The sequence below is a fragment of the Corvus hawaiiensis genome, chromosome 30 (assembly GCF_020740725.1).
Source record: "Corvus hawaiiensis isolate bCorHaw1 chromosome 30, bCorHaw1.pri.cur, whole genome shotgun sequence".
In the NCBI taxonomy this organism is placed as follows: Eukaryota; Metazoa; Chordata; class Aves; order Passeriformes; family Corvidae; genus Corvus; species Corvus hawaiiensis.
The window spans coordinates 9,697,698-9,714,152 of NC_063242.1; the positions used below are offsets into that span (position 1 = coordinate 9,697,698).

The following is a 16,455-nucleotide window of genomic DNA, read 5'->3' on the forward strand; positions in this document are numbered from 1 at the left end:
AGGACTCCTCACACTCTTTCCCTGCTCCAGCATGGGATCCCTCCCACAGGAGACATCTCTCCATGAACTTATGCTACATAAGTCTGTCCCACAGGCTGCAGTCCTTCACAAACTGCTCTGGCATGGATACGTTCCATAGGGTTCAGTCCTTCAGGAGCAGACTGCTCCAATGTGGCTCCCCAGTGGGGTCACAGGTCCTGCCAGCCAACCTACTCCACTGTGGGCTCCTCTTTCCATGAGGCCACAGGTCCTTGTCAAGAGCCTACTCCAGTCCAGGCTTCCTACAGGGTCACAGCCTCCTTCAGGCACCCACCTGCTCCAGTGTAGGATCCTCCATGGGCATCAGGTGGATCTCTGCTCCACTGTGGACTTTCATGGATTGCAAGGGTACAGCTGCCTCACCATGGTCAGCACCACTGCAGGGGAATCTCAGCTCAAGTGCCTGGAGCTCCTCCTGCCCCTTCTTCTCCAGTGACCTTGGTGTCTGCACAGCTGTATCTCACATATTCTGACTCCTCTCTCTGGCTGCAGCTGCAGTTGTGCAGGGCTTTTTTTCCCCCTTCTTAAATACATTATCCCAGAGGGCTATCACTGACACTGATGGGCTTGCCCTTGGCCAGCAGCAGCTCTGTCTTGGAACTGCCTGGCACTGGCTCTGTCGGACATGGGGGAAGCTTCTGGCAGCCACCTCTGTAGTCCCCCCACTACCAAAGCCTTGTCACATAAACCGAATTCACCCAATACCCAAGACATTGTTTCTCACTACTAGAAGCAATATTCTGTAGTCTAAGAAGTAGAATCCAAATACTTTACTATAACTACATTTCCTGTCTCTTCCTGCTTTATAGACTACTTTCATAAAACATCACCAAGACATTTTGATGGGGGCAAATGAACTGTGCTGTTTGTGCTTCAACGCCTCTAAGTAAGAAATATTCTAAGCTGCACATGCAAATTACCCTCTTGCTTTAGTATTCAGTTCATATTCTTTAAGAAATCAGTGTAGGTAATTAATGCATATGTATATACAAAACAACCCACTTTATGGAGACTTTTCACACTGTAACATTTTCTTTAAAGAAAATGTTACATTTATTAAAAACAAAGAGAACATAATAAAGCAAATTGTTCTTAAATACACTTGCATTTTTGACAGTTTACGTAATAGAACAATGAACATGAAAATGCTGTTAGATAATTAGTTCTGTTAATTAATATTAAGAGCTCAGGTCTTGTTGATAATGTTGAAATTCTATTTAACACTGTTATTTAATACTATTTAACTACTGGACAAGTATCTATTCTTACCAGCTTTGTGAAAGATAAACCAAGGACTCATACATTACTATTATCATTTTAGTACAGAAGGAGCAGTTATGGTTGGCTGTACAACACACCAATGGAAAACACTGATAAAGAGTTTGCAAAGACTACCACAAGCTAAATTTGTTTGACTAAACCTTTTCAGTCATCATGGTTTGGCTATTATTTTTCATCTCACTTTTGAACAAGAAAGATACAAGTTCCCAGTACTGGAATCTGGGATCGTATGCAAAACCAGGTATTTCTACAGGACTTCTGCAATCCTGTTAAGAACTATTATTCCCCAACAAAGACAAATATCCCATAACAATACTATTCAGTTTCTTTCGGTGTCTTAGGAGCAGTACACGGGGGAAACAGCATTTAATCTATATGAATACTGTTGACTTTGACAAATATAAAAATGCTAGATGTAAAACCCAAATAAGGCCATTACTGGTTAAAATAAATGATAGTTGTAATAATACAGGAGCCCTGTGGCAGCACATCACTACCTGCTATAAGAGAAGCAATAAAACTTAGTAACCCAAGATCTTTATTTTCTCCCTTTTTATTTTTTCTTTTGGAGCCCTCCAGTACTGTTATCTTTGCCACTACTCCTTGCCCAGAGTGTTGGGGATGGAAATCCTGTCACATGATACTCCCTAGAGCCTGCATTCATTCCGAACACAATGAGACATGATTCCAAAGTTAACTCAGTCCTGGCTCAGAAAGGAACTGTTGTTTTAAGAAGACATTTGCCAGTTAACAGATTTTAGAACAGTAACAGCCAAATTTTCATAGATATATCTGTTAATTTTATTTCATCTTTGAGAAACTTGGGATGCTTAGAAGCTGCATCCCAAGTTGACCCTGCACACAATATTTGGAATACCTGATCATGCTCAACTTAAAGTTAAAAAAAGTAAGTCGCCTCCAGCTTTACCCATTCTGTGATCCTGCAATTCCAATTCTGTAATAATCCCCAGTTTTGCACCTGCACATACCTATAAATGTGATACCAAGATTTTAACATTTGAAATCACCTATAAGTGCATTTGTTCTATACTGCCTCATTAAACTCTCATCTATGGATTGAATGCTTTTGGAAACAAACTGTGCCTTCTGTGATGCAGACAGATGCTGTGTTTGTGCCATTTTATTTTGACAGCTAGCATGCAAAGTGGGTATTTCCTGTGTTTTGATCAAAGTATATCTGCATAAGAAGAGAAAGGAAAATTTCTGGAGGGCTGAACAGGAATGAACTAATGCAATTAATACTTTTGATTGGTGAATAATAGCAGAAAAATAGAAGTAAAAATTATGAAGGAACTAATACAGAGCCACGTTTAGAGCTATAGAAAAAGGAAAAAAAGGTGAAGTAGTCACAGGTATAATTTTAACATGTATCCAAAACATCAGTTTTCCCAGTTTATGAAAAATGAATGCTGCATTCTCTCATTTCAAAAGTGGGACACAAAAAGTGTGAAGAAATGATGAAAGGAGCACCCTGAGCATTCTATGTTGAGTTTTTTGACTGCTTCAAAATAAGCATTTCAAGTGTTCCTCCCACTCCTTCCCCATTTAAATGCACCATCAACAGTGATTTTGGACGTTAAAGCCTTTATGGTCAGCCATTTCTCCAAAGCTTTCAGAGCATTGGGATTTTACTGTGGTTGGGATTTAAGCACTGCTGCCTTCTCTCAATGTCAGTCCACCTTCAAGATATAAGAGATACTGCTTTGACCATTGTGGCCACAGAGGAATTTTCAGAAAGTCATATGCAAATATGATGGGGACACATGGCTTTCCACTCACCATGCTATGTACATACACTAATGAGTAATTAACATATGCTAATGGCATCCAAGGATTCATCAACATTAATCTCAAAACTCTTAGGTTGTCAACTCCAGTTTGGAAGCATCCTGACACAGCAGCGACCCCTGGGGTAGGCAATAGCACCAGGGATGAGACAATGCAGGGATTTGTTTAAAAACCCAAAGCTATATCTCACAGCTCCTGAACAAGAATTGAAGATCTTAGCTGAAGGCCGTGGTTCTGGCCTGAACTTTAGCTAGACATGTATGCTGACACCCATGGTCAAATAATGCCTTCAGTGGTAAACTGAGTGTGCAGAAACATCTAAAAGTAATTACAGAAAATGTACAACCTCCACCACGAGCATTAAAAATTCATTGAACTTGCACCAGCTTTCTACATTTAATTTAGTGAGGAAACATGATTTCACTCCCACCTGCTTTAACTTTTCCTCTTTGACACAAGCCAGGCAGAAGTGGACAGATTTTCCCTGTTCTCTCAATTGCAAACAGCAGCCATTCTGCTATGGATCAAACAACTCCCACTGCATTCACCAGGCATTTCTGACTCCAGGTTTGATTGTGTATATGACATTCTTGTGCTAGTCCTTTCCAGCAGTGGAGAAACTCTCTGTAAGGTTTTCTCATTAGTCTGAGAGCTAAAATCAATTTTAGTTTGTGTTCAGGTAAGTGGCAGCTTGACAACATCTTGAGAACCCTCGAAATATTTTGTGAAACTTTTGTTTTGTTACATAAAAAAAGGCACTTTCTACAATTACACAAGTAAGTGGGAAGGAGAAGGTGTAAGTGGATAAAAGGAGTGTAGAAACAAAGAAACAGAAGAAGGGAGCCTTGCAAAAGAAAATCATCATAAATAATCACATAGATCATACTGAAAAAGGACAGGAAAAGAGTACAAAAGGATGAAAAAAAATGCATGAAGTTTTAGTTAGATACTTGGGCTCCCTATATATTTTCCTATAGTATCTCATATAATATCTTCTGTCTAAAATGTCATGGGTTGATATTTTTTGATGTCTTGATAAATGTGCATTTCCACCTCTGATTAATATCAAGCAGTTATGCTGATTAGGTTCTTTTTGTTGAGGATCTACTATGAGTCCTGTGTGAAAATACCGATGCTGTACTGGCTAAGGACATATTTTATGCTATCTTTAGTGAGGATTTTGCTTAAACCGAGAAGGTTTAAGCAAGAATGGCAAGAACTGTGGTCATTGTGTTTACACGTCACCATTTAATATTCTCTCAGACCATTTCTCTGTAGAGAACTGAGATACTATTAATTGACAAGAAATGTACCTTAACAAGTCTGCCAGAAAAGGGAAAAAAACAAAGACTGCAAAACACATTTGGGAGAGTATAAGCTAAAGTATAACATCTGTCTTGTCTAATGCATAAAATTTTTAAGCACAGCATGCCTGCTCCCTGCCTAGGGAACTCGGGGCATTGTTTGAAAGCAAAATGAAAAAAATAATCATCCTTTGCTGTGAAAAAAACCCACTAACAAGCTTCTTTCACACTGGAGTTTACTTGTCTAGTTCAATATTCCAGAGTTTAGGCTTCTACTGTTCTACACTGACTTAGCAATACTTTTATAAGAAATTTATAACAGCCATGGAACTGCTCAGAACACTGGAATGTGCCAATCCCTTCTGTCCATGATTCTGTATGCCAGGTTTAAAACCCCCATGAACTATAGATGCAATACCTACTGCTTCATCAAAAATTTACATATAGCTACTCAAAAAGAAAGTAGTACTGGTGGCAAAAGAGAAGGGGTACAATCCCTTATGTGCAGAATGATACATAATGCATGTTTGTGGTTCTTATGCAGCAAAAGGTGACCGTGCCTTTCCTGGACACTTACACATAATAGCTAGGGCATGTTTGTGGCTATTTCTCATATGCCATTAAAACCACTTTGAATACCCTTGGGAATATTTGCAAAGTTTTTTACAGTATTTCCCCATTTTGTCAATCTGGAACATTCATATAGGTATTCTTTATATCACAGACAAAATCTTAGTCTCCACATGAATGCTAATATACATTTCCATTTCTGTATATTGCTGTTTCTGCTCTTACTTCTCTGATGGTCCTTTTTACCAGCTATTTGACACTACTTCCACGTGCACGGAACACTTTTTCTTGGCTGTTCTCCATTCGTCTGTGTTTCTAAAGCTGAGAGCTAACCATACTGATTTTTTCCCTCCCCTCTCTGAGAAATTGGTCTCATGGGGCTTAAAGAAGCATCTGGTAAAAAAGGCAAAGTACCTGATAAATGAACTATTTGAGGTTGTGTTGCCAACATCTGCTAATGACAAACTCTTATCCTGGACAACATCTTCCTCCTACTTTTGCTCATATCTTCCACACTTTTTGACGAGATACTGCTCCTTAAATGATACATATTTCCAAGCCCAGCTACCTTTTGTTTTTGTTAAGAAGTCTCTCCCTATCAAGTTCTGTCTTATCAGCTCACTTTTATTTAATTACCACATTCCTATTTCCTATTCCACGTGCTTAGCCCATTCTGTTGTCCCAACCACACAAACTTTCCCTCCTATTTTCACCAATCTATTGAGTTTCTCTCAGTCCCTGCAAGCTGGTTCACTTGCTGTCTAGTGTGTTGCAAAGCAGCTTCAGCACACTCCTGCCCGGGTCCCCTTCAGAGGCTTCTTAGCATTGCTGCTGTTGCTCTTTGTTCTCTGGTGGCAGTGGCAGTACTCTTAGATGAGCAGAGATACAGATGATCCAGCCTGTTCTATCATTAAATAAAGGGCTGGCACCCTCATCTAAAAGAACTCCAGGGTATTCCACTGAATCATCCCCAAGACTATACAATTTTCTGCCCTTAATCCCATTCCTGACCATAAATGATACTTACAGTCAGACAGTTTCATATGTTTTTGAGTTTTTAAGTATTGCATAGTAATAAATGCAACAAGAGACAGCAATTTCTATTTACCTTTATAATCAACTTGATGAAATTTCAGCCATAATAGCACACATTTCAGGTAAATAAAATCCCTCCTTTCATTCATCTCAAAATGTTGTTTTCAGAAAGTGGATCAGGGACCATTTAAAGTATCATTTTAAAGAGGGGATATTTTTCAAGTTGGACAGAGAATTATTAAAAAAGTAGTAAAAAAATGTGCAAATCTGCTAAGGTGTACTGGTTCAAGCAAGCCATGTGAACAAAATGTTATATGTGACATTTTGGCCACTGACAGGAAAATCAAGTAGATGAAAGATTTCAGTGAATTATAGCACTGACTGAATTTTCTTCCAGAAAGTCAGAAAGATCAAACAATGTTTGGAGCAGCTGAGATTGAGAGATTCCATTAGATGCTACTTCTCCCTCCCCTCTTTCTAATAAGATGGAAGCTTTTTAGAAAATATGTGACAAATGACCACTCACAGCAGAAATAAATCACACACCACAGAGTACAGCATTATTAATAGTGCAATAATAGTAATAACTTACTGTGATAGCAAAGAAGTACCATTAGGAGGGACACAGTAGCTAATAGCATTTCCTGTACAGGGGCTAAGGGGCAAACCTTCTTTTCGTACCTTATAAATAAGTGGAAGATTAAAGGAGCCAGTGGGACCAAATAGCCTGACTTTTCCAGAATGCCACTGAGTAGGCACTGCCTGTAAAGTGCTCTCCATCTCCCCTCTGTGACAATATTTTAATAGTTCTTTACTTAATTTAAATTAGAGTGAGACAACACTTAGTTGCAATAAAAGACTTGAGGGGGTATAACGCATGGTAATGCTAGGAGGGCTGTGACATGGTTTTGAATTATTAGGCTTAGCAAAGTGCTTTGTGAAAAAAACCCTTGAAATTTAGCACATGGTTTTGTATTCAGGCACTACCTAAAAAATTAAAACTCATGAATGGTCAGTTGAATAGTTCTTTCAGGTCTTCATATTTAGTTACATACATACTTTGGGAAGAAAACATTTTTATTATTTTACATGTGTTATTAAAATATTTCTCTGTGTGTGTGTGTGTGTGCATTTGTCTTAGTAGTAAAAGTTCACAAAAAGTAACTTGGATTTCACTAAGGGTGCAGCTGTTGAGAAGTGGAGAAGAATATATATTATCAGAGTTATTTACCATGTTTTAAAGGCTTTAACCAAAACATCCTAGTTATTCACCAGTTCAAGAAAATTGTCTGGTTTGCAAACTAATGTTGTCTCCATTAGTGGTTTTTTTCAATATTATTATCAATAGATTTTTACAGAAGAGCAGATTTTTTCTAATCAATGACATAATGAATGAAATTAATAATTAATTAATCAATAGATAGAAGTATTATTTTCATGATTACTGATTGGTTTTTGAAAATAAAAATTGTAAAAAAACTGCATCAATTAAAAAAAAAATTTAGTAACCTCCAGAGTTACTCATCTATTCCAACACAGTCTTGGGTGCAGTGAGATCACATATACCGTAAACATGTTGGGAAATCTGCTTATAAATAATATACAATATTTTATATTTTTATATATATATAATATATATATTTTATATATATATAACAATGTGCTTATAAATATATATAATTTACATACATATAAAGCTCTGTTGGTAAGGACATTCAACTTCCTAATGAAAAGTTAGCATACAGCTACTGAAAAAAAGAATCACCATGGAAATTTCTATGCTAGAAATTATGCCTTCACACTATTACTATGTCCAGACAGAGAAGTATTTCTGGAACTGCTATCCATCTGTGACTGACAGTAAAGGCCAAAAACACTCTACTAACCTCTTTTGGAAGCAAGAAGTTGCTGGGTACCCATATCTGCAAGAAAAGCTACAACTTCATAAAGCTAAACAAAAAGATGCTAACTGGTATTTTATCGAATAATAGAACATGCTGAGTTGGGATCCATCAGGATCATAAAGTCCAACTCCAGGCCCTGCACAGGACACCCCAAGAGTCACATCATGCACCTGAAAGCATTGTCCAAATGCTTCTTGAGCTCTGTCAGGCTGGTGCAGTGACCACTGCCCTGGGGAGCCTGTTCCAGCACCCTCAAGGTGAAAAACCTTTTCCTGATATCTAACCTAATCCTGCCCTGATTCAGTTTCATCCCATTTTTTTGAGTCCTGTCACTGGTCATGAGAATGACCTTCCCCTCCTCTTCACATTGTGAGGATGTTGAAGACTTTAAGGAGGTCTTCCTTCAGTTTCCTCAAGGCTGAACAGACCGAGTGCCTTCAGCTGCTACTTATAAGTGAGTTTATTATTTCTGAGAGCAATGAATCAATACTGCCTGAAAGAACAGACAAAATTAGGCAGAATTTAGGCAAAACCTTCCAAGACCAGCCTGCTAAAGCAGCTTTCTCAGTTCAAGAGTAGTGACCAACACTCAAGCTATACTCAACTTGATTTCAGTGTAATGCAGACCCAAGCCTGAGAGAAAAATAGAACTTCCATTGCAACTTCTTTTGCATCTGACATACAAGAGACAGCACTAAAATGTTCAACACTAAAATGACCTTTAGAATAAACCTATGTGCCAGCAGAGGAACCAGAGTTCCTGACAACCAGTGAAGCCCACAAATGTATAAAACCATGTCTCTTTATGCTTCTGCACAGCTTCATGTATGCATGTGCAAGCACGGGTTTGCACAGTTTCCTACATATTCATGAACAAGGCTCTTTTGTTGTGCAAATTCCAGCCTTTGCATTTTGATTACTTCCTTCTCTGTTTGTGCAGTACACAGCCCTAGCATAAAGGATATTTCAAACCTCCTCCTCAACTGATGATCCTACATTCATAGGCTTTGGAGAAAGAAGGATTTATTTGTGCTAAGCATTCTTGCTGGCTACATGGTTTTCTGTGCAAAATGTGGCCTTCTGGATTGCCCTTTGTGAAGTGTTTAACACTCTACCACTGTCTATACAGAGAATTAGGTGTCAAGTTTCGGCATTTTTAATTTGCTCATGCAAATAGCCTTGCTGGGGGAGAGACGCAACAGTATTTCAGTGCTAAAATAGACACTTTTATTGTAAATGGTATCTATATATTAAATGAAGAACTTTACAAAATCTATTAGTATTTTGTATTTAAATGTTTTTGAGTTTTGACATCAATTTTTTTTTTTTTAGTAAATTGTTTTTGTTTTCAAATCTGAGTTATTTCAGTCCTCCTGTCTTTTCAGGTAGGAGGTTAAAGGTTATGCCTCTTGGAGATAAAAGGACCTGCTGCTGGAGCATCTCAAGTTATCCAGACCTGCCATATGAGATTAATTATTGCTGTTGCTGACTGTGTAATTCAAAGGTTAAAATGCAGAGTCGAAAACATAAATGAATCCTAATGTGATTAAGAATTCATGAATTATTTCATCTGCTTCTTCTGCACTCATACCTTACACAGCTAACCTTGTTAGCTGTATTCAGCTTCAGGAATATTAATCCAAAAATGCATGCCTACAGGAGAGAGACAATTAGAATATAGCAAGTAAAGAACAAATCTTTTGGGCTCACACATGGATGTAAAGCCTCCTGAAAGCTAAATGGCAGCTGGTCTCAAAATATTTTCAAACAAGCCCTAATTTGACTATGAGGTGACTGTGTTATGAAGGGAGAAAGCAAATTAGGCACTTCAACTGAAAGGTACAATTCACGTTATGTCAGGATCATCAGGAGGAACTTAACATGCTGTCTGCTAATACATTAGTCAAACACAATACAATTCTTGCTGATTTCATTAAAAAGCTTTGCAACATTTCAATTAAACAAATGATATTGGACAGATGGTGATCAGTTGACAACTCACGCTGATCCCTCTGTGATCTGTAAATGTAAGCCACTTCTACAGACACCTCAGAGATGATGGCGTTCCTTCTGAGGTGCACGAATGCTGCGTTCATTGGACAAACTTTGGGTGACTGTTTTTCTAACTGCATGTCTTTCATTCAGTACAAATTCATAAGAAAATTTACTGCTTGGGCAATGCTGACTTAATGAACTAGTGATGTGCTCATTGCTATCAATTTAGTATTTCTAAATTTATTAATTATTATGCTACACAACTTCATCTATGAAGCTTGTTGCTCTGTCCTAAGACAGACTTCTCAACCTATTTCTGTTAAAATTAATAAAGGTAATTTTATTCTCTCAATATATTGTCCTTTTTGAGATGTCATTGTTTTTCTCATGAAAATTAGCTTTCAGTGAAGTGAAATGGCTCATGCATTCTTTGTCATTGGGGAAAAATCTTTTCTAGGTTTGTATATCACGAGTGAATTTTCAAAACATGATTAAAAAAAAGCAGAATGCTTTAGAAGGCACAATGCAACTCTTTCTTCTCTCTGCTTCCCACATTCAATTATATGATGAAGAATTTCATTGCTATGTGAGTTTTGGTGGAGCTTGCTCTGACTTATCAATGCTGGAGCAGTCTGAGAGGAGCCTTGGCAGAGAGAAAATGGAATGAGCACCCTTTAAATCACTTACAATGAGCTATATCAGCTTCTGCTAGTAAAACAGTTCTCAGATTAGGTACCATGATCAAAACCAGAATAAGAGTCCTGTAGATGAGTTAAACACACAACTCCTTTTTACGTAGGGTTTAAGTGAATCAAATGGCTAACATAGAATTTATTCCAGGTCAAGAATTTGGCAAGAGGCAAACTGAGAGTTGCAGTGGAAAAAAGCAGGAATGGAACTACGATTATAACATATTACGGTATAACCTTGGCACTGCTAAATAGCAGGAATTAATGAAACCTTTTCAGTGGTAAGAAATGCCACTTTCCCTGAAATTAGAGCTACGTTATTACTGAGAAAAAAGCCAGGGTAGGATACATAAAAGAGATTAATATTTCTTTTTCAAGAAAGTTTTTTATTTTCAGATTTTAGTGATACAACATGCTGCTTGTGGAAAGAATATGAGAAAGAAGTGAAGGGACTGTGAGGAAACATAAAACTACAGAAAATTTATATCATGGGTAATTTGGCTTTTTGAAAATATCACAAAGGTGTAAAAGAAGGAAAAGATCGTAGCAAACTTAGCTATTTAAAGTGTGGGATACTGAGAGCTCTGAGCTAACATTTATGTGAAATGATAATTTACTGAAGCTACACAACTGCTCATACTGCTGCTCAAACTGAAGTGACTCACAAATTCAATCACAAGCTTATGATTTATAATGATATTTAGAATGATTTATAATATATGATTTACAATTCTATGGTAAACTCATGATAGATAAACTTAATTCAGTATTTAGATAATCCACCAGCAATCAGGAATTGCAGGCATCTCTTCAGGGAGGTATAGACCTGTACAAGAGCATATGAAGTCCCATGACAGCTGACTCATGAGGCACATGCATAATGGTCCTCTTCCCACATAAGCAAAAAAGAGCATCTTTCCTGTGACTGAACTTTAAGGGTTAATTGACTAATACATTTCATATTAACACCAAAAATCAGCAGAGAGGACTGACAGACAAATGAAACATTTCAGTCAGATGTAGTGCCTGAAGCAAACAGTGAACTTTCTGCTTCAGATAACCCTAGCATCTGTGTATCTACCACAGAGAAAATGAGTATATCAGTCTTGGGAAAAAAAATCTGAGAAATTCTCATGTCACCACTGTGTAATGCTTGAGCTTAATATTTTTATTAACCAAAGAAACAGATTCCAGATCTTAGAAGTGATAGAGAATACCATATTTCATTACATTTTCTCTGATGAACAAAAAACCTAAATCGAAGGCAAATAAAGAAGGAATAGTTTAGTGTGGTTCAATGAGTCTCTTTGAATGCACAGCATGAATTAACTTGGAAATACTTGAAATTGTTTAAATTTCAACATCTTGTCAACAAAGTAAAAGAAAATGTATTTCAGAAAAAGGAGTGTGTAGTAGATTTGTGGCTCCTTCTGCTCTTAAAAATCCAAGAAAAACCTTCTGCCTCAAACTCTCTACTCTGCTGGAAACTCATAGAATTTGACAAAGTTCGGCTGGAGCTTCCACAGCCCATCCCCTCATTATATTTTTTCACCATGTTTAACTTCAGCGTTTTTTTTTTTTTTTTAAATACTTCTGGCCAGTTAATACACTTGACCAGACAGCTTCCATACATAGAAAATAATATAAAAGACAAAATTACAAAAAGTGAAAGAAGAAACATTTTAAAATTAACAAGGAGTCCATGTATGCTTAACTTTCTCTGTGTCTCAATTCTGAACTCTTAGGAGTCTCCTCTTATGCTCCTAAAAAGATGCCTCAGACAGCTTGTTTAGCTAAAAGGAAAGCTTGGACAACTGCCTTTTGCAGCTACCAGAGAGCTGAGTTTAAACATTGTTTATGGCCCTTACTATGGATTGTTTGGTTTACAACATCAGCAAAATGAATCCTGTAACTTGGACAGGAGACTGAAAGGGATGTCTTCACACCCGATCAGGACTACGAAATGTTTCACCTGTAGCTGTTTTACTCCTTTTCTGGCATGTTTCTTAAATTGCATGTACTTAATGCAATCCCATGCAAATTAAGAGCAATTTCACCTGGACAGTTAGGGTGGGCAGTTCTGTAAGGACACATTTCCTGTTTCGGGGGCTTAAAATCCAAGACAGTCAAGGAGTAATTTAGCCCACGGACATGGAGCAGCTCTTCCAAAAGTTTGAAAAGAAGTGCACCCATGGAGATCAACTCCACAGTGCCTCCAACATATCCAATATCCAAAATAATGAGGATGAGGTGTCTGAACACATTATATACATCCATAAGTTAAGGAAATTCTGTGAATCATTGATGATTAAACATTAAAACGCCTGTTCTGGCTTAATCCCAGCTGGCAACAAAGTATCACACAGCCATTTTCTCACTCCCCCGCTGGGATGAGGGAGAGCATTGGAAGGGTAAGAGTGAGGAAAGACAGTGTAATAGGTAAAGTAAAAGCTGTGTGCACATGCAAAATATCACAAGGAATTAATTCACTACTTCCCATGGGCAGACAGGTGTTCAACCATTCCCATGAAAACTGTGCTCAATCACACGTAATGATGACTTGAGAAGACAAGCGCCATCAATCCAAATGTCCCCCCTGTTCCCTGTCCTTCCCCCTGCTTTATATGACCAGCATGATGCCATGTGATATGGATTGTCCCTTTGGTCATTTGGGGTCAGCTGTCCTGGCTGTGTCCCCTCCCAACTCCTTGTGCACCCCCAGCCTATTTGCTGGTGGGGTTGGGTGAGAAGCAGAAAAGTCCTTAACTCCATGTAAGCTCTGCTCAACAATAACTAAAATATCCCTGGGTTGTTAACCCTATGTTCAGCACAAATCCCAAACACAGCCCCATACCATACTGTGAATAAAATTAACCCTTCTGCAGCCAAAACCAGCACAACTCCCCAGTCCAGTCCAAGACTGGTTGGAAAGCCTAGATCTTAAAAAAGTAAATGCTAGGCTCTTACCTCATGTGCTCTGATCCATTCACTGTGTTAGATAAACAGGATTAATCCACACAAAGCTATTGTAGTGCCTAATGGAGTTGTGAATGACTGTTTTCTGATAGGTGAAGAGATTGCACGGGGTTAGCCCTAATCAGGTACTTTAGGTAATGAGAATTTCTCCATGCCACATTGAACAAAGCCACACAAAACTGTTCTTTCCCCATATCTCAGTAGGGTTTGGATAGACAAAAAGACAGATTAAGGAAATCACTGGGAAAGGAATACCTACTTTTATTAGTTCAATAAATAATAAAAAATAAGGACGAGTCTCACTTCATAGGTAGTGCAAAGACACATATTTACAAACTCCAATTCAGTGCAAAACTAAACAAAAAAATCTGGCAGATTAAAAGAATCTGAGTTCATTCCTCCCATATTTTAGACATTCTTCAAATTGTGTAGTCATTGCCTTTCATAAGACAAGTGAGCAGTTCAGTTTTATACACCCAAGTTCATACTCCATTTAAATGAAAAGCAATATATTTATTAAAAGATAAATTTGTCAAAAAGATTAATTTTGATCAGTTTATTTAACATCTTTGTGAATATGTCCATTTATTTTATTGAAGGGATTTATTTTCTCGAACAAAGTAATACCAAAACTCAGGATGTATAATGAATATATAAAACGGAGCTTCTAATGTTCATACAAACCTCATACACATATATTGGATATCTGCTAAAACTCACTAAAACATAATAACCTGTTTAAAAATATTTCCTTTAAAGCAATTGCCTACATTTAATATTTAAGCCTTAGGGAAAAATTAAAGCACCAGCACTTTTGCTGCATAACATTCTCATAAAACATGGATGAGTGCTTCACCTCTTATAAAAAACATGCATCAGGAATTTATTGTATTAAGGTATTAGCAGATCAGGGGACAAAGAAAATCATGTTCAGAAAGATGAGAAAGATGATTTGTTGATTAAAAAATAAAAATAAACCCCAAGCAAATCAACAACAGCTTTTAAAATGAATGTTATTATTGCCTTATATAGCCTTCAGATGTTATTGAAGATACCAGCTTTTCTCTAGCCCTATTTTTTTACCTCTATGCATTTCCAAATAAGATAAAGTACTTCCAAGCAAGCAAAAAGGGAGGAATCAGATCAAAAACAATAAAGCAGGACAGATAAAGACAGAGCTAGCTCATAATAATAAAACACAGGAAAACAATCCACTTTTCATCAGGTCATATGGTCCATGGACTGTAGGAGCAGATGATATTCAGATACTAGCATGGAATGAAAATACTGTAGGAGGCTTGAAATGGAATTAAAATACTGTAGGAGGCTTGAAATGCTAATTCATGCTAAAATTGTATATTTGAATAAGCCCCTCAGCTTAATCATTGAAATCAAGTTGAAACATAGGTCAGCTTTGCTTATTTTTGCAAAAAAAAAATTAAATAAAAAAACCCAATGATGTCTTCATGTGAACTCATCACAGAAAACTAACAGAGAACCAATATGGTCTAGTGACAGCAGTCTGGATATTCAAATTATTCTAATATGGTAAGTTCCAGCTATAGAAATGGCAGAGGAATTTTGGCCATTATCCCCTTCACTAGCAGGGTCCATTAGATCCATGGTTTTGTTTCTGATCACAAACTGTTGTTTTGTGAATATTTGTTAATGGTATTGAATAAGTATACATCAAAAGGCATATAAAGATTTTTTAACAAGACAGTGCGTCTAACCCAAGAGTGTACAGACACCTGTAATTCCACAGATTGCTTCAGAAAATTCAGGCTCTCATAAAGGAGTATGATGAGCCATAAAAAAACTCAAACCAAACCATAAAGAACAATAGTCTAGAATGATAAAATACAAGTTGAAACACCACCAGAGGGAAAGTTAAATGAAGAATTCTTTTGTGCAGAAATGCAGAAAAGGCAGTGAACCTAATGGCAAGATATGAAATGCATTAAAAAGATATGAAAGAGAGGCAAAACAGAGCTCTGTGGACATTTAAAACTGATCTGAAGATGGAAATGGCAGTGAGGATTAAAACTGCAGGCAGAAAAAACAGCTAGCCTTTTTATGGGTTCACAATGTTCTCTGTACTCCTGCTTGCAATTATACTCTAGGGTGGCAATCAGTCATCAGGAACATCCAGAAAGAGTAATATTCACTGTAATGGAAGTTATCCATTCATACGTGGCCTTTTCCACGATCCAGAATTAATTTCTTCTACATTAAAAGTACTCAAATTATACCGCATGAGTATTTAAGCACAGTGAGACCCATAAACCTTATGAATAACATTTCAATCACAGTTAAATAAAAGCCAGAGGGCGCTTAAACTCATTTTTAATATAAGATATATTATTGTTTATTTCAAACACTGGCCCAAATATATTGAAAAGTAATATTCAGCAAGGGGAAGTCTATGGAGAAGCCATGTATTTTGTCTTGCTTTATAAGGAGAGGCTTATCTAACTTATCAGACTGCTTAAAAAAAAACCCCACTTCTTATTTATTCTTTTTTTTTTGCATCTCCTTAGCTCTTACCTTCCAGACTCAAATGTAAACCACGTCGAGTCACGTCCGTATCTCCTCAAAGAGCTCAGAGGCCACATGACCAGCTTGACCTTGGCATTGTGGATGTCCCAGAGATAGATGTTTTCATGTGTGATCTGCATTGTACATTCCCCGTAGATATCTAAATTTGGTGTAGGCATAAGGTATACATTGAACCGTTCTGGAAAAAACCAGAAAAAAAACAAAGTTAGACATCACAGGTTAAAGCAAGATTTTACACTGGGAAAAAAAATTGAAATAAAGTCTTTAGTTCTGATGATTCAGAAATCAAAGCCA

The 16,455-nt window shown here is 37.3% G+C and overlaps 1 protein-coding gene across 2 annotated transcripts in view; it reads right to left on the reverse strand.

Moving 5' to 3' along the window:
• Positions 1 to 16,455, reverse strand: part of DOK6 (docking protein 6) — a 261,564-nt gene that overhangs the window by 85,336 nt on the left and 159,773 nt on the right. For both annotated transcript variants that reach the window (XM_048289556.1, XM_048289557.1), the window contains exon 5: positions 16,150 to 16,339. In XM_048289556.1, coding sequence (XP_048145513.1) covers positions 16,150 to 16,339 — 190 coding nt within the window. The remainder of the gene's footprint in view (positions 1 to 16,149; positions 16,340 to 16,455) is intronic.